This window comes from Petromyzon marinus (genome assembly GCF_048934315.1).
Source record: "Petromyzon marinus isolate PM22_M1 ecotype Great Lakes invasive population chromosome 67 unlocalized genomic scaffold, UKy_Petmar_22M1.pri1.0 chr67_unloc.3, whole genome shotgun sequence".
Lineage (NCBI taxonomy): Eukaryota > Metazoa > Chordata > Hyperoartia > Petromyzontiformes > Petromyzontidae > Petromyzon > Petromyzon marinus.
In genome coordinates this window covers 521,875-546,621 of record NW_027422593.1, presented here as the reverse complement: position 1 = coordinate 546,621, position 24,747 = coordinate 521,875, and the positions used below count along the sequence as shown (strand labels likewise).

Sequence of the window (24,747 nt, the reverse complement as noted above, 5' to 3'; positions counted from 1 at the left end):
CCTGGTACCACTCACACACACACAGTTGTGTACCTAGCCTGGTACCACACACACACACACACAGTTGTGTACCTAGCCTGGTACCACACACACACACAGTTGTGTACCTAGCCTGGTACCACACACACACACAGTTGTGTACCTAGCCTGGTACCACACACACACACAGTTGTGTACCTAGCCTGGTACCACTCACACACACAGTTGTGTACCTAGCCTGGTACCACTCACACACACACAGTTGTGTACCTAGCCTGGTACCACTCACACACACAGTTGTGTACCTAGCCTGGTACCACTCACACACACACAGTTGTGTACCTAGCCTGGTACCACACACACACAGTTGTGTACCTAGCCTGGTACCACTCACACACACACAGTTGTGTACCTAGCCTGGTACCACTCACACACACACAGTTGTGTACCTAGCCTGGTACCACTCACACACACACAGTTGTGTACCTAGCCTGGTACCACTCACACACAGTTGTGTACCTAGCCTGGTACCACTCACACACACAGTTGTGTACCTAGCCTGGTACCACTCACACACACACAGTTGTGTACCTAGCCTGGTACCACACACACACACAGTTGTGTACCTAGCCTGGTACCACTCACACACACACAGTTGTGTACCTAGCCTGGTACCACACACACACACACACAGTTGTGTACCTAGCCTGGTACCACACACACACACAGTTGTGTACCTAGCCTGGTACCACACACACACACAGTTGTGTACCTAGCCTGGTACCACACACACACACAGTTGTGTACCTAGCCTGGTACCACTCACACACACACAGTTGTGTACCTAGCCTGGTACCACTCACACACACACAGTTGTGTACCTAGCCTGGTACCACTCACACACACACACAGTTGTGTACCTAGCCTGGTACCACACACACACAGTTGTGTACCTAGCCTGGTACCACTCACACACACACAGTTGTGTACCTAGCCTGGTACCACTCTCACACACACACAGTTGTGTACCTAGCCTGGTACCACTCACACACACACAGTTGTGTACCTAGCCTGGTACCACACACACACACACAGTTGTGTACCTAGCCTGGTACCACACACACAGTTGTGTACCTAGCCTGGTACCACTCTCACACACACAGTTGTGTACCTAGCCTGGTACCACTCACACACACACAGTTGTGTACCTAGCCTGGTACCACTCACACACACACAGTTGTGTACCTAGCCTGGTACCACTCACACACACACAGTTGTGTACCTAGCCTGGTACCACACACACAGTTGTGTACCTAGCCTGGTACCACACACACAGTTGTGTACCTAGCCTGGTACCACACACACAGTTGTGTACCTAGCCTGGTACCACACACACACAGTTGTGTACCTAGCCTGGTACCACACACACACAGAGTTGTGTACCTAGCCTGGTACCACACACACAGTTGTGTACCTAGCCTGGTACCACACACACACACACAGTTGTGTACCTAGCCTGGTACCACACACACACACAGTTGTGTACCTAGCCTGGTACCACATACACACACAGTTGTGTACCTAGCCTGGTACCACTCACACACACACAGTTGTGTACCTAGCCTGGTACCACTCACACACACACAGTTGTGTACCTAGCCTGGTACCACACACACACAGTTGTGTACCTAGCCTGGTACCACACACACACACACAGTTGTGTACCTAGCCTGGTACCACACACACACACACAGTTGTGTACCTAGCCTGGTACCACACACACAGTTGTGTACCTAGCCTGGTACCACTCACACACACACAGTTGTGTACCTAGCCTGGTACCCCTCACACACACACAGTTGTGTACCTAGCCTGGTACCACACACACACACACAGTTGTGTACCTAGCCTGGTACCACACACACACACACAGTTGTGTACCTAGCCTGGTACCACACACACACACACAGTTGTGTACCTAGCCTGGTACCACTCACACACACATACACAGTTGTGTACCTAGCCTGGTACCACACACACACAGTTGTGTACCTAGCCTGGTACCACACACACACAGTTGTGTACCTAGCCTGGTACCACACACACACACACACAGTTGTGTACCTAGCCTGGTACCACACACACACACAGTTGTGTACCTAGCCTGGTACCACTCACACACACAGTTGTGTACCTAGCCTGGTACCACTCACACACACAGTTGTGTACCTAGCCTGGTACCACTCACACACACACAGTTGTGTACCTAGCCTGGTACCACTCACACACACACAGTTGTGTACCTAGCCTGGTACCACTCACACACACACACAGTTGTGTACCTAGCCTGGTACCACACACACACAGTTGTGTACCTAGCCTGGTACCACTCACACACACACAGTTGTGTACCTAGCCTGGTACCACTCACACACACACAGTTGTGTACCTAGCCTGGTACCACTCACACACACACACAGTTGTGTACCTAGCCTGGTACCACACACACACAGTTGTGTACCTAGCCTGGTACCACTCACACACACACAGTTGTGTACCTAGCCTGGTACCACTCTCACACACACACAGTTGTGTACCTAGCCTGGTACCACTCACACACACAGTTGTGTACCTAGCCTGGTACCACACACACACACACACAGTTGTGTACCTAGCCTGGTACCACACACACAGTTGTGTACCTAGCCTGGTACCACTCTCACACACACAGTTGTGTACCTAGCCTGGTACCACTCACACACACACAGTTGTGTACCTAGCCTGGTACCACTCACACACACACAGTTGTGTACCTAGCCTGGTACCACTCACACACACACAGTTGTGTACCTAGCCTGGTACCACACACACAGTTGTGTACCTAGCCTGGTACCACACACACAGTTGTGTACCTAGCCTGGTACCACTCACACACACACAGTTGTGTACCTAGCCTGGTACCACACACACACACAGTTGTGTACCTAGCCTGGTACCACACACACACAGAGTTGTGTACCTAGCCTGGTACCACACACACAGTTGTGTACCTAGCCTGGTACCACACACACACACACAGTTGTGTACCTAGCCTGGTACCACACACACACACAGTTGTGTACCTAGCCTGGTACCACATACACACACAGTTGTGTACCTAGCCTGGTACCACTCACACACACACAGTTGTGTACCTAGCCTGGTACCACACACACACAGTTGTGTACCTAGCCTGGTACCACACACACACACACAGTTGTGTACCTAGCCTGGTACCACACACACACACAGTTGTGTACCTAGCCTGGTACCACACACACAGTTGTGTACCTAGCCTGGTACCACTCACACACACACAGTTGTGTACCTAGCCTGGTACCCCTCACACACACACAGTTGTGTACCTAGCCTGGTACCACACACACACACACACAGTTGTGTACCTAGCCTGGTACCACACACACACACACAGTTGTGTACCTAGCCTGGTACCACACACACACACACAGTTGTGTACCTAGCCTGGTACCACTCACACACACATACACAGTTGTGTACCTAGCCTGGTACCACACACACACAGTTGTGTACCTAGCCTGGTACCACACACACACACAGTTGTGTACCTAGCCTGGTACCACTCACACACACACAGTTGTGTACCTAGCCTGGTACCACACACACACACACAGTTGTGTACCTAGCCTGGTACCACACACACACACACACAGTTGTGTACCTAGCCTGGTACCACACACACACAGTTGTGTACCTAGCCTGGTACCACACACACACAGTTGTGTACCTAGCCTGGTACCACACACACACACACAGTTGTGTACCTAGCCTGGTACCACACACACACACAGTTGTGTACCTAGCCTGGTACCACTCACACACACACACACAGTTGTGTACCTAGCCTGGTACCACACACACACACACACAGTTGTGTACCTAGCCTGGTACCACTCACACACACACAGTTGTGTGTACCTAGCCTGGTACCACTCACACACACACACAGTTGTGTACCTAGCCTGGTACCCCTCACACACACACAGTTGTGTACCTAGCCTGGTACCACACACACACAGTTGTGTACCTAGCCTGGTACCACTCACACACACACAGTTGTGTACCTAGCCTGGTACCACACACACACAGTTGTGTACCTAGCCTGGTACCACACACATACTGCTCGAGTGGTAGCACGCACAGTCACGCACCAGGCGGTAGTGCGGTGGCACAGATGGTGGTGGTGGCGGTGGTACAGATGTTAGTGGCGGTGGTGATAGTGGTGGCGATAGCGGTGGTGGTGATAGCGGTGGTGGCGGTGGTGGTGATAGCGGTGGTGGTGTTGGTGATAGTGGTGGTGGCGGTGGTAGAGATGTTAGTGGCGGTGGTGATAGCGGTGGTGGTGGTGGTGGTGTTGGTGATAGTGGTGGTAGTGGCGATAGCGGTGGCGGTGATAGCGGTGGTGGTGGTGATGGTACAGATGTTAGTGGCGGTGGTGATAGCGGTGGTGGTGGTGTTGGCGGTGGTGATAGTGGTGGTGGTGGTGGCGATGGCGGTGGTGGTGGCGGTGGTGATAGTGGTGGTGGCGATGGTGGTGGTGGTGGTGGTGATGGTGGTGATGATGGTGGTGGTGGTGGTGGTGTTGGCGGTGGTGATAGTGGTGGTAGTGGCGATAGCGGTGGCGGTGATAGCGGTGGTGGTGGTGATGGTACAGATGTTAGTGGCGGTGGTGATAGTGGTGGTGGTGATGGTGGTGGTGATAGTGGTGGTGGCGGTGATAGCGGTGGTGGTGGTGATAGCGGTGGTGGCAGGTGGTCACCCCTGGCGGATTTCCGCTTGTTCTCGACGGGCTTGAAGTGCACGGTTGGCATGGCACAGACGAGCTCCATCGGCTCGGCCTCCACCAGGCAAGACGCCCGGCGGTCCCAGCCGGCTCCCTCCAGGTACAGGCCCCGAACCCACACCCCGTCCTAGCCGGGGGGGGGTCACAGGGGGTCACAGGGGGTCACGGGGTCACAGGGGGTCTGCTTCCAGCTGCCCAGTAGCAGCAGCGGCGGCGTCCTTCACGACCTCCTCCACAGAGGCCGATCTTTACACTCCACACTCACACCACACTCCACTCCACACTCACACACGGAGTCCACTCCACACTCACACCACAGTCCACTCCACACTCACACCACAGTCCACTCCACACTCACACCACAGTCCACTCCACACTCACACCACAGTCCACTCCACACTCCACACTCAGAGTCCACTCCACACTCACACACACACACCGAGTCCACTCCACACTCCACACACAGAGTCCACACCACACTCACACACACACACAGAGTCCACTCCACACTCCACACACAGAGTCCACTCCACACTCACACCGAGTCCACTCCACACTCACACCACACTCCACTCCACACTCCACACACGGAGTCCACTCCACACTCACACCGAGTCCACTCCACACTCACACCACACTCCACTCCACACTCCACACACGGAGTCCACTCCACACTCACACCACAGTCCACTCCACACTCCACACACAGAGTCCACTCCACACTCCACACACAGAGTCCACTCCACACTCCACACTCAGAGTCCACTCCACACTCCACACACACACTGAGTCCACTCCACACTCCACACACACACTGAGTCCACTCCACACTCCACACACCACGACTCCACACTCCACACACCACGACTCCACACTCCACACACCACGACTCCACACTCCACACACACACCACGACTCCACACTCCACACACACACTGAGTCCACTCCACACACCACGACTCCACACTCCACACACCACGACTCCATACTCCACACTCCACACACACACTGAGTCCACTCCACACACCACGACTCCATACTCCACACTCCACACACACACTGAGTCCACTCCACACACCACGACTCCACACTGAGTCCACTCCACACGTTGCGAGGATGTTGTTGTCTTCCACAGTGGTGTGTGTAGTGTGTGTGGAGTGTGTGTGTGTGATGTGTGTGTGTACTGTGTGTTTGAAGTGTGTGTGCTATGTGTGTGTACTGTGTATGTGAAGTGTGTGTGTGTGCTGTGTGTGTGTACTGTGTGTTTGAAGTGTGTGTGCTGTGTGTACTGTGTGTGTGGAGTGTGTGTGCTGTGTGTGTGTGTACTGTGTGTGTGACGTGTGTGTGTGTGCTGTGTGTGTGTACTGTGTGTGTGAAGTGTGTGTGCTGTGTGTACTGTGTGTGTGTACTGTGTGTGTGGAGTGTGTGTGCTGTGTGTGTGAAGTGTGTGTGCTGTGTGTACTGTGTGTGTGTACTGTGTGTGTGGAGTGTGTGTGTGCTGTGTGTGTGAAGTGTGTGTGCTGTGTGTACTGTGTGTGTGTACTGTGTGTGTGGAGTGTGTGTGCTGTGTGTGTGAAGTGTGTGTGCTGTGTGTACTGTGTGTGTACTGTGTGTGTGGAGTGTGTGTGCTGTGTGTGTGTACTGTGTGTGTGAAGGTGTGTGTGTGCTGTGTGTGTGTACTGTGTGTGTGTACTGTGTGTGTGCTGTGTGTGTGAGTCCACTCCACACGTTGCGAGTGCACCACCTTGGGAGGGACCAGGATGTTGTTGTCTTCCACAGTGGACACCACAAACTCCCAGCTGAGGCAGTCCATGGAGATCTGCGGGGGGGGCGAGGGGAGGGGGCGGGGCGAGGGGAGGGGGCGAGGGGAGGGGCACCAACAGCGGCATGAGGGGCGGCAATCCCGAGCCTGGCCCTGCTTGGCCCCCAGCTAGACTCAAGACGTCTCCACACACACAGTACACACACATTACACACACACAGTACACACACTCCACACACACAGTACACACACACACAGCACACACACTGCACACACACACACACAGTACACTCCACACACAGTACACTCCACACACACGCACACACAGTACACACACACAGTACATACACACACACACTCCACACACACACATAGTACACACACAGCACACACACACTCCACACACACAGTACACTCCACACACACACAGTACACACACACACAGTACACTACACACACACTCCACACACACAGTACACTCCACACACACATTACACAGTACACTACACACACACCACACACACAGTGCACTACACACACACACTACACAGTACACTACGCACAAACAGTACACTACACACACTCCACACACACAGTGCACTACACACACACACTACACAGTACACTACGCACAAACAGTACACTACACACACTCCACACACAGTACACTACACACACAGTACACTACACACACAGTACACTACACATAGTACACTACACACACAGTACACTACACTACACACAAACAGTACACTACACACACTCCACACACACACAGTGCACTCCACACACACTACACTACACAGTACACACAGTACACTACACACACACTACACACACAGTGCACTACACACAAAGTACACTACACACACACAGTACACTACACACACTCCACACACACGGTACACTACACACACTACACACACGGTAAAACACACACAGTACACTACACACAAACAGTACACTACACAGTACACTCCACACACAGTACACTCCACTCCACACACACACGGTACACTACACTCCACACACACACGGTACACTACACACACAGTACACTACACAGTACACTACACAGTACACTACACAGTACACTCCATACACTACACTACACAGTACACTACACACACTCCACACACACGGTACACTACACACACACACAGTACACTACACAAACAGTACACTCCACACACACGGTACACACACACAGTACACTACACTACACACAGTTCACTCCACACACACGGTACACTACACACACAGTACACTACACACACAGTACACCACACACACAGTACACTACACACACACACAGTACACTACACACACACACACACAGTACACTACACACACACTACACACACACAGTACACTACACACACACACATGGTACACACACACACACTACACTCCACACACACGGTACACACAAACAGTACACTACACAAACAGTACACTCCACACACAGTACACTACACACACATGGTACACTCCACAGTACACTACACACACAGTGCACTACACACACACAGTACACTACACTATACACACACTACACACACAGTACACTACACACACAGTACACTACACTATACACACACTACACACACAGTACACACACACAGTACACTACACTATACACACACAGTACACACACACAGTACACTACACTACACACACACAGTACACTACACTACACACACAGTACACTACACACACAGTACACTACACTACACACTCCACACACACAGTACACTACACTCCACACACAGTACACTACACAGTACACTACACACACACAGTACACTACACACACACAGTACACTACACTACACACAGTACACTACACACACACTACACACACACAGTACACTACACACACAGTACACTACACACACAGTACACTACACACACACTACACACACAGTACACTACACACACAGTACACTACACTATACACACACACTACACACACAGTACACACACACAGTACACTACACACACACAGTACACTACACTACACACACTACACTACACACACAGTACACTACACACACAGTACACTACACACACTACACTACACACACAGTACACTACATTACACACATAGTACACTACACTACACACAGTGCACTACACACACACAGTACACTACACTACACACACTACACTACACACACAGTACACTACACACACAGTACACTACACACACTACACTACACTGCACACACACTCCACACACACACAGTACACTACACAGTACACTACACACACAGTACACTACACAGTACACTACACACACAGTACACTACACAGTACACTACACAGTACACTACACAGTACACTCCATACACTACACTACACAGTACACTACACACACTCCACACACACGGTACACTACACACACACACAGTACACTACACAAACAGTACACTCCACACACACGGTACACACACTCAGTACACTACACTACACACAGTTCACTCCACACACACGGTACACTACACACACAGTACACTACACACACAGTACACTACACACACAGTACACTACACACACACACAGTACACTACACACACACACAGTACACTACACACACACTACACACACACAGTACACTACACTACACACACATGGTACACACACACACACTACACTCCACACACACGGTACACACAAACAGTACACTACACAAACAGTACACTCCACACACATGGTACACTCCACAGTACACTACACACACAGTGCACTACACACACAGTGCACTACACACACACAGTACACTACACTATACACACACACAGTACACTACACTATACACACACTACACACACAGTACACACACACACAGTACACTACACTACACACAGTACACTACACACACAGTACACTACACACACAGTACACTACACTACACACTCCACACACACAGTACACTACACTCCACACACAGTACACTACACAGTACACTACACACACACAGTACACTACACTACACACACAGTACACTACACACACTACACTACACACACAGTACACTACATTACACACATAGTATACTACACTACACACAGTGCACTACACACACACAGTACACTACACACACTACACTACACACACAGTACACTACACACACACACTACACTACACACACAGTACACTACACTACACACATAGTACACTACACTACACACAGTACACTACACTACACTGCACACACACTCCACACACACACTGTACACTACACACACACTGTACACTACTCCACACACATCAGGGTAAGGCCCCACTGAGCTGCTGCTTTGTCAGAAGCCACGCTGTGACCACCACACGGAGTGGCCGCAGCTCACACGGAGTGGCGGCTTAGAATCGTCATCGTCGTCTTCGTCGTCATCGTCGTCGTCATCGTCGTCATAGTCGTCATCGTCGTCGTCATCATTGTCGTCATCGTCGTCGTCATCATCGTCATAGTCGTCGTCATCGTCGTCATAATCGTCATCGTCATCATAGTCGTCATCGTCGTCATCGTCGTCATCATTGTCATCATCGTCGTCATCATCGTCGTCATCATCGTCATAGTCGTCATCATAGTCGTCATCATAGTCGTCATCGTCGTCATCATCGTCGTCATAATCGTCATCATCGTCGTCATCATCGTCATAGTCGTCATCGTCGTCATCGTCGTCATCATCGTCGTCATAATCGTCATCATCGTCGTCATCATCGTCATAATCGTCATCATAGTCGTCATTGTTGTCTTCGTCGTCATTGTCGTCGCCGTCGTCATCGTCATCATCATCGTCGTCGTCACGTGGACATTCAGAGCGGTGGCCATACACTCCACACGCAAGACGTTGATTCTCAACGGAGAATAATAATGACGATGACGACGATGACGACGATGACGACGACAATTGTGATGACCACGACGATTACGATCACGACGACGATGACAGGCACCCCCCCCACCCCCCCCCCCGTCCCCCCCCGCCCCCCCCGCCGAAGCGCTCACGCCGTTGAGCCGTGCCGAGGCCTGCAGCACGGCGGCGAGGAACCCGGCGGGGAGCGTGAAGGCCGGCAGCCAGAAGAGGAGCGGGGGCCGGGCCGTCTGGGCCCAGCGGGAGAAGTGGCCGACACGGAGCACCAGGTCCCGCGTCCACGCCCCCAGCGGCTTCAGCGACGGGTACGCCTGCGTCGCGTTCACACGGAGGGGCGGAGGTCACCACCACCACCACCACCGTCACCCACCACCACCACCACCGTCACCATCACCACCACCGTCACCCACCACCACCACCACCACCACCACCGCCGTCACCACCGTCGCCACCGTCACCACCACCGTCACCACCACCACCACCACCGTCACCACCGCCACCGTCACCACCGACACCACCACCACCACCACCACCACCGTCACCACCGCCACCGCCGCCACCACCGCCACCACCACCATCATCACCACCACCACCACCACCACCCACCACCACCACCACCACCGCCGTCACCGCCACCACCACCACCGCCGTCACCACCACCACCACCGCCGCCACCGCCACCACCGTCACCACCACCACCACCACCGTCACCACCGCTGCCACCACCACCGTCACCACCACCACCGCCACCACCACCGTCACCACCGACACCACCACCGCCACCACCACCGACGCCACCACCACCGCCGCCGCCGCCGCCACCACCACCATCATCACCACCACCACCACCACCGTCACCACCGCCACCGACACCACCGCCACCACCGCCACCACCGCTGCCACCACCGCCGCCACCACCGCCACCACCACCACCGCCACCACCACCACCGCCACCACCACCGCCATCGCCGTCACCACCGTCACCACCGCCGCCACCACCACCACCACCACCGTCACCACCACCACCACCACCGTCACCACCACCGCCGCCGCCGCCACCACCCCCCGCGGACGGCGGTCGGACGCGTTTCAGTTTCAGTTTTATTTATTTTTGGGATAGCCCCGTGAGCCATTGGGCTCTTGAATCGGGCGCGACCGCAACAAACAGGAACGAAAAAAAAACACAAAAAAAAACACGAACAAGAGAAACAATCTCAAAGTGGCTACGTTGTGGTGACTTTGTGCAAAACAGAAAATCCATGGAGAAAAAAAACCAGCAAAATATTCCTGGAAAAAAAAAATCACCGTACACCACCACCAACGCTGTGTGCAAAAAAAATCCCGAGTGGGATTCAAGTCAAACAACAACAACCACAAGACAACTTTAGATTAAGGCCGTCAGTCTAACTCCGTACTACAACAAACACAAACACGTCCAAACACAAGGGGGATCGTGTTTGCAATAACCACAATACAAGCAGTCAAAAATGCAAAGAAACAAAAAAGACAACTCTGATAATGATATTGGCACTGTCCTCGAATTTGATTGGTCCACACCAGAGACGGCTTTTCTTAGAGCCCTTAGTCTCACACTGGTGTTGGACCAGAAGACGCTAAAAGGACAGTGCCAATATCATTATCAGTGCATCTCATTATCAGAGTTGTCTTTTTTTGTTTGCATTTTGACTACTTGTGTTGTGGTTATTGCAAACATGATCCCTTGTACAAAGGTGTCAGTTTTTTGTGCCAGATAAAAGGGTAAAAGCCGATTACTATATCTTGTTACTGGCAAATGAGGTCTCATAACGTGAACCAAGCTAAGCGTCTTATGAAGCGACTACTACGGGAAAAACAGGAAAAAAGACCAGGCAAAGCGTTCCGGAAAAAAAAATCACCGTACACCAACAGCTGTGTGCAAAAAAAACTAAAATCCTAGTGGGATGCAAGTCAGACAACAACAACAACAACCGTAAGACATTCTTAGCTCTTTCGGTAAAGTCACGTTGAAGGGAAACAATAAAATAATAACAAATATATTGGTTTATATATATTTATTATTTTATTGTCTCCCTTCAACGTGACTTTACCGAAAGAGCTAAGAATATTAATCACTGGAGTCACGAAAGCTTTAAATCAAAATTTGACCGTAAGACAATTTAGATGAAAGTTATCGATCCAACTCTGTACTACTACTACAACAACAAACAAATATGGCTAAAGCATAACGTGATCTTTTGATTTAAAGCTTTCGTGACTGCAGGGATTCATATTCTTGGTTCTTTCGGTAAAGTCACCACCACGTTAGAAGGGAAACAATAAAAGAAAAAAAATATAAAACAGTAAAATTCTCACGACGTTTCGACTGCAGCACAAGCAGCAATCATCATCAGGTGTGAAAACCACAGCAAGAACAAATGTAAAGCATGTTTTAAGCTTTAAATCAAAATTCTTCAAATCGCTTTAAACTATTGTCATTGTAGTTGCGTATTTAATGTGGCGCTGCACTCTGACGTTGTAGGAGAAAACATTTATTAAAAATTCTGATTTAAAGCTTTCGTGACTGCAGGGATTCATATTCTTGGTTCTTTCGGTAAAGTCACCACCACGTAGAAGGGCAACAGTAAAATAATAAAAAAATATAAAACAAGACGGAGGTTCTTTGCAAGCCATCTGGCTACCATGATAGATTCGTTCATGAGGCTATCCACATTTCCAAACACAGAGACAACGGAGAAGATGGATTCTGGCTTAGCAATCATTGGAAGGATTTGATAAACCATTTCGGGTCTTAATTGATTGTTCACGCTTACGGTGGCTTTCAGACCGCATCCATTATTTTCGTCTCTCCCCCCCTCCTCTTTTCCGAACATAGATGGACTCGTCCATCTGAACAAACTGCCAAATCGCTCTCCGTGGTGGTAACGTTAATTTAAAAAAACGCCACTTTTTTCAAATTGTTCTTGCTGTGGTTTTCACACCTGATGATGATTGCTGCTTGTGCTGTAGTCGAAACGTCGTGAGAATTTTACTGTTTTATATTTTTTTTCTTTTATTGTTTCCCTTCTAACGTGGTGGTGACTTTACCGAAAGAACCAAGAATATGAATCCCTGCAGTCACGAAAGCTTTAAATCAAAATTTTTCATAAATATTTTCTCCTACAACATCAGAGTGCAGCGCCACATTAAATACGCAACTACAATGACTAATAGCTTAAAGTGATTTGAAGCTTAAAACATGCTTTACATTGTTCTTGCTGTGGTTTTCACACCTGATGATGATTGCTGCCTGTGTTGCAGTCGAAACGTTGTGAGAATTTTATTGTTTTATATTTGTATTATTTTATTGTTTCCCTTCTAACGTGGTGGTGACTTTACCGAAAGAACCAAGAATAATAATTTTATTGTTTTATATTTTTATTATTTTATTGCTTCCCTTCTAACGTCACACTCACACACCCTTACACAGACACACTCTCACACACACACAGACTCACACACACACAGACTCACACAGACACACTCTCACACAGACACACTCTCACACAGACTCACACACACACAGACTCACACACACACTCACAGACTCACACACACAGACTCACACACACAGACTCACACATACACACAGACACACTCTCACACACACACTGACTCAGACACAGACATACTCACACACACAGACACACTCTCACACACATACAGACTCACACACACACACAGACTCACACACACACACAGACTCACACACACAGACACACTCTCACACATACACAGACACACTCTCACACACAGACACAGACACACACACAGACACACTCTCACACACACACAGACACATTCACACACACAGACACACTCTCACACACACACACACAGACTCACACACAGACACACACACAGACACACACACACACAGCGGGGGAGTGGGGGGGGGGCTGACCCGTGTCCAGGAGGGTGGCACACGGAGGTCGTGGATGCATCTGAAGGTCTCCTCGAGGTGGGCCGACATCACCACCAGGCCCCGGATCCCCCGCTCCAGGTCGGAGAGCGATGAGCTGGATGGGGTACGGGGGGGGGGGTTAGACCTAAACCACATGCAACAACAAGTGGCGGTGACGTCACCACGGTGCCCGTGCCAGGCTGGGTGCACGCCGAGGCTGCCACGTGAAGTGTCGAACCGCCCGCCGGCAGGAGGAGGAGGAGGTCACGGGGCAGACCCAGCGGGTGCCACGGGTCGACCGACTGAGATCACCTGTGCTGCCCACTGTGCCAACTTGCACACCCACTCACACACACACACTCTCACATACAGACTTACACACATACTCACACACACACTCACACACACATACACACATACACACACACACACTCTCACATACAGACATACACACTCACATACACACTCACACATACACTCACACACACACACTCACATACACACACTCACATACACTCACACTCACATACACACACTCTCACATACACACCCACTCACACACACACACTCTCACATACACACACACTCACATACACACTCACATACACACATACACACACATACACACATACTCACACATACACACACACACACTCTCACATACACACTCTCACACACACACTCACATACACACTCACATACACACATACACATACACACATACTCACACATACACACACACACACTCTCACATACACACTCTCACACTCACACACACACTCACACACATTCTCACATACACACTCTCACATACACACATACACACACACACTCACATACACACTCTCACATACACACACACACTCACTCACACACTCACACACTCTCACATACACATACACACTCACACACTCACACAGACACACACTCACCCACACACTCTAACATACACACACTCACTCACACAGACACACACACTCACATACACCCACACACTCACACACACTCACCCACCCACCCACACACTTGCCCACTCACCCACACACTCATCCACACACTCACCCACCCACACACCCACTCACCCACACACCACCCACCCACACATACACTCACCCACACACTCACCCACTCACTCACACACCCACTCAAACACTCACCCACCCACCCACACACCAACCCACTCACACACCCACCCACACACACACACTCACCCACCCACCCACTCACACACCAACCCACTCACACACCCACCCACACACACACACACACTCACCCACTCACCCACACACTCATCCACACACTCACACACCCACCCACCCACACACCTACTCACCCACTCACCCACCCACTCACACACTCATCCACACACTCACCCACTCACACACCCACCCACTCACACACCAACCCACTCACACACTCACACACCCACCCACCCACTCACACACCCACTCACCCACCCACCCACCCACACACCCACCCACCCACTCACCACACCCACCCACCCACCACACCACCACACCACCACCACACCACCACCCACCGCACGGTGTGTAGCAGCGCGTTGTAGCGCCCCATCTCCTGCAGCAGCACGGCCCCCAGTGGAGCCCAGCGGGGGGCTTCGTCCGACAGCTGCCGGCGACAGCGCTCCACGTCCAGCGGCGGGGGCACGCGCAGCGCCACGTCCACCACCAGCGCCAGCACCTGCGGCACACAGCACGCAGCACACACACAGCATACACTCAGCACACAGCATACACTCAGCACGTAGCACACACGCAGCACATAGCACACACTCAGCACACGCGCAGCGCCACGTCCACCACCAGCGCCAGCACCTGCGGCACACAGCACGCAGCACACAGCACGCAGCACACAGCACGCAGCACACAGCACGCAGCACACACTCAGCACACAGCACACACTCAGCACACAGCACACACTCAGCGCCACGTCCACCACCAGCGCCAGCACCTGTGGCACACACGCAGCACACAGCACATAGCACGCAGCACACTCAGCACACAGCACACACACAGCACACACACACAGCAGACACACAGCACACACACAGCACACAGCACACACACAGCACACACACAGCACACACACACAGCAGACACGCAGCACACACACAGCACACAGCACACACACAGCACACACACAGCACACACACAGCACACAGCACACACACAGCACACACACAGCAGACACGCAGCACACACACAGCACACACACAGCACACACACAGCAGACACGCAGCACACACACAGCACACACACAGCACACACACACAGCAGACACGCAGCACACACACAGCACACACACAGCACACACACACAGCAGACACGCAGCACACACACAGCACACAGCACACACACAGCACACACACAGCAGACACGCAGCACACACACAGCACACACACAGCACACACACACAGCAGACACCACGCAGCACACACGCAGCACACACAGCATGTAGCACACACACTCAGCACACACACAGCACACACACAGCACACACACACAGCACGTAGCACACACACAGCACACACGCAGCATGCAACACACACTCAACACACACTCAACACACACTCAACACACACTCAACACGCACTCAACACGCACTCAACACGCACTCAACACGCACTCAACACGCACTCAACACACACTCAACACGCACTCAACACGCACTCAACACGCACTCAACACGCACTCAACACACACTCAACACACACTCAACACACACTCAGCACACACTCAGCACACACTCAACACACACTCAACACACACTCAACACACACTCAACACACACTCAACACACACTCAACACACACTCAACACGCACTCAACACGCACTCAACACGCACTCAACACGCACTCAACACGCACTCAACACGCACTCAACACGCACTCAACACACACTCAACACACACTCAACACACACTCAACACACACTCAAAACACACTCAACACGCCCTCAACACGCCCTCAACACACACTCAACACGCACTCAACACGCACTCAACACGCACTCAACACGCACTCAGCACACACTCAGCACACACTCAGCACACACTCAACACACACTCAGCACACACTCAACACACACTCAACACGCACTCAACACGCACTCAACACACACTCAACACACACTCAGCACACACACAGCACACACTCAACACACACTCAACACACACTCAACACACACACTCAACACACACACTCAACACACACACTCAACACACACACTCAACACGCACTCAACACGCACTCAACACACACTCAGCACACACACAGCACACACTCAACACACACACTCAACACACACTCAACACGCACACTCAACACACACTCAACACGCACTCAACACTCAACACACACTCAGCACACACTCAACACACACACTCAACACACACTCAACACACACTCAGCACACACTCAACACACACTCAACACACACTCAACACACACTCAGCACACACTCAACACACACTCAACACACACTCAACACACACTCAACACACACGCAGCACACACTCAGCACACACTCAACACACACACTCAGCACACACTCAACACACACACTCAGCACACACTCAGCACACACTCAACACACACTCAGCACACACTCAGCACACACTCAACACACACTCAGCACACACTCAACACACACTCAACACACACACTCAACACGCACTCAGCACGCACTCAACACGCACTCAACACGCACTCAACACGCACTCAACACACACTCAACACACACTCAACACGCACTCAACACGCACTCAACACGCACTCAACACGCACTCAACACGCACTCAACACGCACTCAACACGCACTCAACACACACTCAGCACACACTCAACACACACTCAGCACACACTCAACACACACTCAACACACAACACACACTCAACACACACTCAACACACACTCAACACACACTCAACACACACACTCAACACACACACTCAACACACACTCAACACACACTCAGCACACAGCCCACACTCAACACACACTCAACACACACTCAACACACACTCAACACACACACTCAACACACACTCAACACACACACTCAACACACACACTCAACACACACACTCAACACACACACTCAACACACACACTCAACACACACTCAACACACACTCAACACACACTCAACACACACTCAACACACACTCAACACACACACTCAACACACACTCAACACACACTCAACACACACACTCAACACACACTCAACACACACACTCAGCACGCTCGCCCCACTGCTGCGAGCGGTGTAGGTGCGTGAGCACCTTGTCCTCGCGCGACAACACCGCCTCCCCGGCACGCTGGCCGTGCACGGCATCGGCGTCGGCGTCGCCGGAGGAGGAGTCGCCGGAGGAGTCGCCGGAGGAGTCGCCGGCTCCCACCTGCGGCTGCAGGCCGAGCAGCGTGCCGAGCAGGGCGCGCGTCTCGGCCGCCTGGCCGGCCACGTCCGCGTTGGGGTGCTGGCCAAACGCCTCGGCGTGGTCGGCGTGCGGCAGCAGCGCCGCAAAGTCGCGGTACGCCGGCAGGGGCCCGTCGCGCGGCACGTAGTACGACTCCAGCGACGACAGCCTGCGGGCGATGCCGACGTCGCCGTCACCGATACCGTCACCGATACCGTCACCGATACCGTCACCGATACCGTCATCGTCACCGATACCGTCACCGATACCGTCGCCGTCACCGATACCGTCATCGTCACCGACACCGATACCGTCGTCACCGATACCGTCACCGATACCCTCATCGTCACCGATACCGTCACCGACACCGATACCGTCACCGCCACCGATGCCGTCACCGTCGCCGACACCGACACCGATACCGACACCGTCACCGATACTGTCGCCGTCGCGCGGCACGTGGTAGCGGCGGTGGCGGTGACAGTGGAGGTTGTGATGGTGATGGTGGTGATAGTGGTGGTGGTGATAGTGGCGGTGACAGTGGAGATTGTGATGGCGGTGATGATGGTGGCGGTGATGATGGCAGCGGTGACAGCGGAGGTTGCGATGGTGATGGTGGTGTTCATGACGGTGGCGATGGTGGTCATGGCGATGGTGGTGACGATGGCGGTGACGATGGTGATGGTGATGGTCATGGTGATGGTGGTGACGATGGCGGTGACGATGGTGATGGTGGTGTTCATGGCGGTGGCGGTGACGATGGTGGTCATGGCGATGGTGTTCATGGCGATGGCGGTGACGATGGCGATGGTGGCGTTCATGGCGATGGCGGTGACGGTGACGATGGCGGTGACGGTGGCGATGGTGGCGTTCATGGCGGTGACGGTGACGATGGCGGCGACGGCCGCGGCGGCGGCCGCCCACGTCGCCCGCTCACCTGTAGTAGGGTGTGCTCACCTGTAGTAGGGTGTGCTCACCTGTAGTAGGGTGTGCTCACCTGTAGTAGGGCGTGCTCACCTGTAGTAGGGCGTGCTCACCTGTAGTAGGGCGTGCTCACCTGTAGTAGGGCGCGCTCACCTGTAGTAGGGCGCGCTCACCTGTAGTAGGGCGTGCTCACCTGTAGTAGGGTGTGCTCACCTGTAGTAGGGCGTGCTCACCTGTAGTAGGGTGTGCTCACCTGTAGTAGGGTGTGCTCACCTGTAGTAGGGTGTGCTCACCTGTAGTAGGGTGTGCTCACCTGTAGTAGGGTGTGCTCACCTGTAGTAGGGCCCGCTCACCTGTAGTAGGGTGTGCTCACCTGTAGTAGGGCGTGCTCACCTGTAGTAGGGTGCGCTCACCTGTAGTAGGGTGTGCTCACCTGTAGTAGGGTGCGCTCACCTGTAGTAGGGTGCGCTCACCTGTAGTAGGGCGTGCTCACCTGTAGTAGGGCGTGCTCACCTGTAGTAGGGCGTGCTCACCTGTAGTAGGGCGTGCTCACCTGTAGTAGGGCCCGCTCACCTGTAGTAGGGCCCGCTCACCTGTAGTAGGGCCCGCTCACCTGTAGTAGGGTGTGCTCACCTGTAGTAGGGCCCGCTCACCTGTAGTAGGGCCCGCTCACCTGTAGTAGGGCGTGCTCACCTGTAGTAGGGCGTGCTCACCTGTAGTAGGGCGTGCTCACCTGTAGTAGGGCCCGCTCACCTGTAGTAGGGCGTGCTCCCCTGTAGTAGGGCGTGCTCACCTGTAGTAGGGCCCGCTCACCTGTAGTAGGGCGTGCTCACCTGTAGTAGGGCGTGCTCACCTGTAGTAGGGTGTGCTCACCTGTAGTAGGGCCCGCTCACCTGTAGTAGGGCCCGCTCACCTGTAGTAGGGTGTGCTCACCTGTAGTAGGGCCCGCTCACCTGTAGTAGGGTGTGCTCACCTGTAGTAGGGCCCGCTCACCTGTAGTAGGGTGTGCTCACCTGTAGTAGGGCCCGCTCACCTGTAGTAGGGTGTGCTCACCTGTAGTAGGGCCCGCTCACCTGTAGTAGGGTGCGCTCACCTGTAGTAGGGCCCGCTCACCTGTAGTAGGGCCTGCTCACCTGTAGTAGGGTGTGCTCACTTGTAGTAGGGCCCGCTCACCTGTAGTAGGGTGTGCTCACCTGTAGTAGGGCCCGCTCACCTGTAGTAGGGTGTGCTCACCTGTAGTAGGGCGTGCTCACCTGTAGTAGGGCCCGCTCACCTGTAGTAGGGCCCGCTCACCTGTAGTAGGGTGTGCTCACCTGTAGTAGGGCCCGCTCACCTGTAGTAGGGTGTGCTCACCTGTAGTAGGGCCCGCTCACCTGTAGTAGGGCGTGCTCACCTGTAGTAGGGCGTGCTCACCTGTAGTAGGGCGTGCTCACCTGTAGTAGGGCCCGCTCACCTGTAGTAGGGCGTGCTCCCCTGTAGTAGGGTGTGCTCACCTGTAGTAGGGCCCGCTCACCTGTAGTAGGGCGTGCTCCCCTGTAGTAGGGCGTGCTCACCTGTAGTAGGGCCCGCTCACCTGTAGTAGGGTGTGCTCACCTGTAGTAGGGCCCGCTCACCTGTAGTAGGGCCCGCTCACCTGTAGTAGGGTGTGCTCACCTGTAGTAGGGCCCGCTCACCTGTAGTAGGGTGTGCTCACCTGTAGTAGGGCCCGCTCACCTGTAGTAGGGTGTGCTCACCTGTAGTAGGGCCCGCTCACCTGTAGTAGGGTGTGCTCACCTGTAGTAGGGCCCGCTCACCTGTAGTAGGGTGCGCTCACCTGTAGTAGGGCCCGCTCACCTGTAGTAGGGCCTGCTCACCTGTAGTAGGGTGTGCTCACTTGTAGTAGGGCCCGCTCACCTGTAGTAGGGTGTGCTCACCTGTAGTAGGGCCCGCTCACCTGTAGTAGGGTGTGCTCACCTGTAGTAGGGCGTGCTCACCTGTAGTAGGGCGTGCTCACCTGTAGTAGGGCGTGCTCACCTGTAGTAGGGCCCGCTCACCTGTAGTAGGGCGTGCTCCCCTGTAGTAGGGTGTGCTCACCTGTAGTAGGGCCCGCTCACCTGTAGTAGGGCGTGCTCCCCTGTAGTAGGGCGTGCTCACCTGTAGTAGGGCCCGCTCACCTGTAGTAGGGTGTGCTCACCTGTAGTAGGGCCCGCTCACCTGTAGTAGGGCCCGCTCACCTGTAGTAGGGTGTGCTCACCTGTAGTAGGGCCCGCTCACCTGTAGTAGGGTGTGCTCACCTGTAGTAGGGCCCGCTCACCTGTAGTAGGGTGTGCTCACCTGTAGTAGGGCCCGCTCACCTGTAGTAGGGTGTGCTCACCTGTAGTAGGGCCCGCTCACCTGTAGTAGGGTGTGCTCACCTGTAGTAGGGCCCGCTCACCTGTAGTAGGGCCCGCTCACCTGTAGTAGGGCGTGCTCACCTGTAGTAGGGTGTGCTCACCTGTAGTAGGGTGTGCTCACCTGTAGTAGGGCCCGCTCACCTGTAGTAGGGCCCGCTCACCTGTAGTAGGGCCCGCTCACCTGTAGTAGGGTGTGCTCACCTGTAGTAGGGCGTGCTCACCTGTAGTAGGGTGTGCTCACCTGTAGTAGGGCCCGCTCACCTGTAGTAGGGTGCGCTCACCTGTAGTAGGGTGTGCTCACCTGTAGTAGGGTGTGCTCACTTGTAGTAGGGTGTGCTCACCTGTAGTAGGGTGCGCTCACCTGTAGTAGGGTGCGCTCACCTGTAGTAGGGTGTGCTCACCTGTAGTAGGGTGTGCTCACCTGTAGTAGGGTGTGCTCACCTGTAGTAGGGCCCGCTCACCTGTAGTAGGGCCCGCTCACCTGTAGTAGGGCCCGCTCACCTGTAGTAGGGTGTGCTCACCTGTAGTAGGGCGTGCTCACCTGTAGTAGGGTGTGCTCACCTGTAGTAGGGCCCGCTCACCTGTAGTAGGGTGTGCTCACCTGTAGTAGGGTGTGCTCACCTGTAGTAGGGTGTGCTCACCTGTAGCAGGGTGTGCTCAACTGTAGTAGGGTGTGCTCACCTGTAGTAGGGTGTGCTCACCTGTAGTAGGGTGTGCTCACCTGTAGTAGGGCCCGCTCACCTGTAGTAGGGTGCGCTCACCGCCTGCTCACAGAAGAGGCCCCCGATGTAAGCGGTGAGCAGCCGGCGGTCCCAATCGTCCGTCACGTGCCCTCCGTAGCTGATGCTGGCGACGAGGTAGCGCAGTGCGTCCCACGGCACCTCTTCGCACTCGTCCAGGTACAGGCTCAGCAGGCTCTCCGACACCTGGCGGACGACGACGACGACGGAGGAGGAGGAGGAGGTTCTAAAACGCCGGGACCCTCTCCTTTGCCGCCCGCCAGGGTACAGCCGTAGGTCTGACCCCTTCGCAGGCGAGTGAAACGGCGTTCACAAGCGCCGAGACGTTTGAAACGCCGGGCGGGAAAAACCTCCCGTCGGGCCGCGGCAAGGTGAGGTGAGGTGAATGGCCCTCTCGCCTGAAAGGTCACGTGGGTGGAAATCAAATGACGGTGGCAACACAAGGGAGCTGCATCAGGTGGGACAACCACAGCAGGAAAATGAAAATAAAAATATTGGAAAGCCTAAGCAGGTCGAGAGAGCTGCCAAACGGAAACCTTGGTGGAAGGAAATCCTGTTCTGCATTAACCGCACCTAAAACATTCTCTGATCGTGATATATGACGATGGCATTGTCTTGGTGACGACGACGATGATGACGGTGAAGATGACGACGACGACGATGATGACGACGATGATGACGGTGAAGATGACGATGACAATGATGATGACGGTGACAATGATGATGACGACGATGACGGTGAAGATGACGATGACGACAATGATGATGACGACGATGATGACGGTGAAGATGACGATGACGACGACGATGACAATGATGACGACGATGACGGTGAAGATGACGACGATGATGACAATGATGACGATGACGAAGGTGACAATGATGATGACGACAATGATGACGATGACGACGGTGAAGATGACGATGACGACGACAATGATGATGACGGTGAAGATGACGATGACAATGATGATGACGACGATGACGGTGAAGATGACGATGACGACAATGATGATGACGACGATGATAACGGTGAAGATGACGATGACAATGATGATGACGATGATGACAATGATGATGATGACGACGATGACGGTGAAGATGACGACGATGATGACAATGATGACGATGACGAAGGTGACAATGATGATGACGATGACAATGATGATGACGACGACAATGATGACGAAGGTGAAGATGACGACGATGACGGTGAAGATGATGATGACAATGATGACAATGATGACGATGACGAAGGTGAAGATGACGACGATGACGAAGGTGAAGATGACAATGATGATGACGACGACGATGACGGTGAAGATGACGACGACGATGACAATGATGATGACGACGACAATGATGACGAAGGTGAAGATGACGACGACGACGATGATGACGACGACGCTGACGACGCTGACGACGACTAGCAGGAGCCGCGCACCTCAAAGTCGGAGTCGTTGAATCCGTAGACGACGTTCCAGCCCAGCTGCCGGAACTTCCGGCGCTCCACGAGGAGGCTGTGGAAGAAGCAGAGCGCGAAGAGGAGGCGCCGGTAGGCCTGGGGACGTGACGAGAACTGCGGCTCCGTCACCAGGCTGTAGAGACGCGTCATGTTGGCCCTCAGGCCCTGCGGTGGCACGCACGCACACACACGCACACACACACGCACACACACACACGCACGCGCACACACACACGCGCAGACACGCACACACACGCACACACACACGCGCAGACACGCACACACACGCACAGACACGCACGCACACACGCGCGCAGACACACAGAGACACACACGTACAAATATGTAGAGAGAGACACACAGAGACGCACACACACAGATGTG

At 53.3% G+C, this 24,747-nt stretch overlaps 2 protein-coding genes across 2 annotated transcripts in view; one reads left to right on the top strand and one right to left on the bottom strand.

Moving 5' to 3' along the window:
- The window catches only part of LOC116956757 (dynein axonemal heavy chain 2), a 464,532-nt gene that overhangs the window by 5,891 nt on the left and 433,894 nt on the right, over nt 1-24,747 (bottom strand). Inside the window, 8 exon segments of the mRNA XM_076057989.1 lie at nt 4,817-4,967; nt 6,585-6,659; nt 10,615-10,791; nt 14,421-14,535; nt 15,961-16,121; nt 18,728-19,031; nt 22,900-23,084; nt 24,343-24,528. Coding sequence (XP_075914104.1) covers nt 4,817-4,967; nt 6,585-6,659; nt 10,615-10,791; nt 14,421-14,535; nt 15,961-16,121; nt 18,728-19,031; nt 22,900-23,084; nt 24,343-24,528 — 1,354 coding nt within the window.
- LOC142907956 (uncharacterized) overlaps nt 1-24,747 on the top strand; it is a 224,622-nt gene that overhangs the window by 47,397 nt on the left and 152,478 nt on the right. The gene's annotated exons all lie outside the window — the stretch shown is intronic.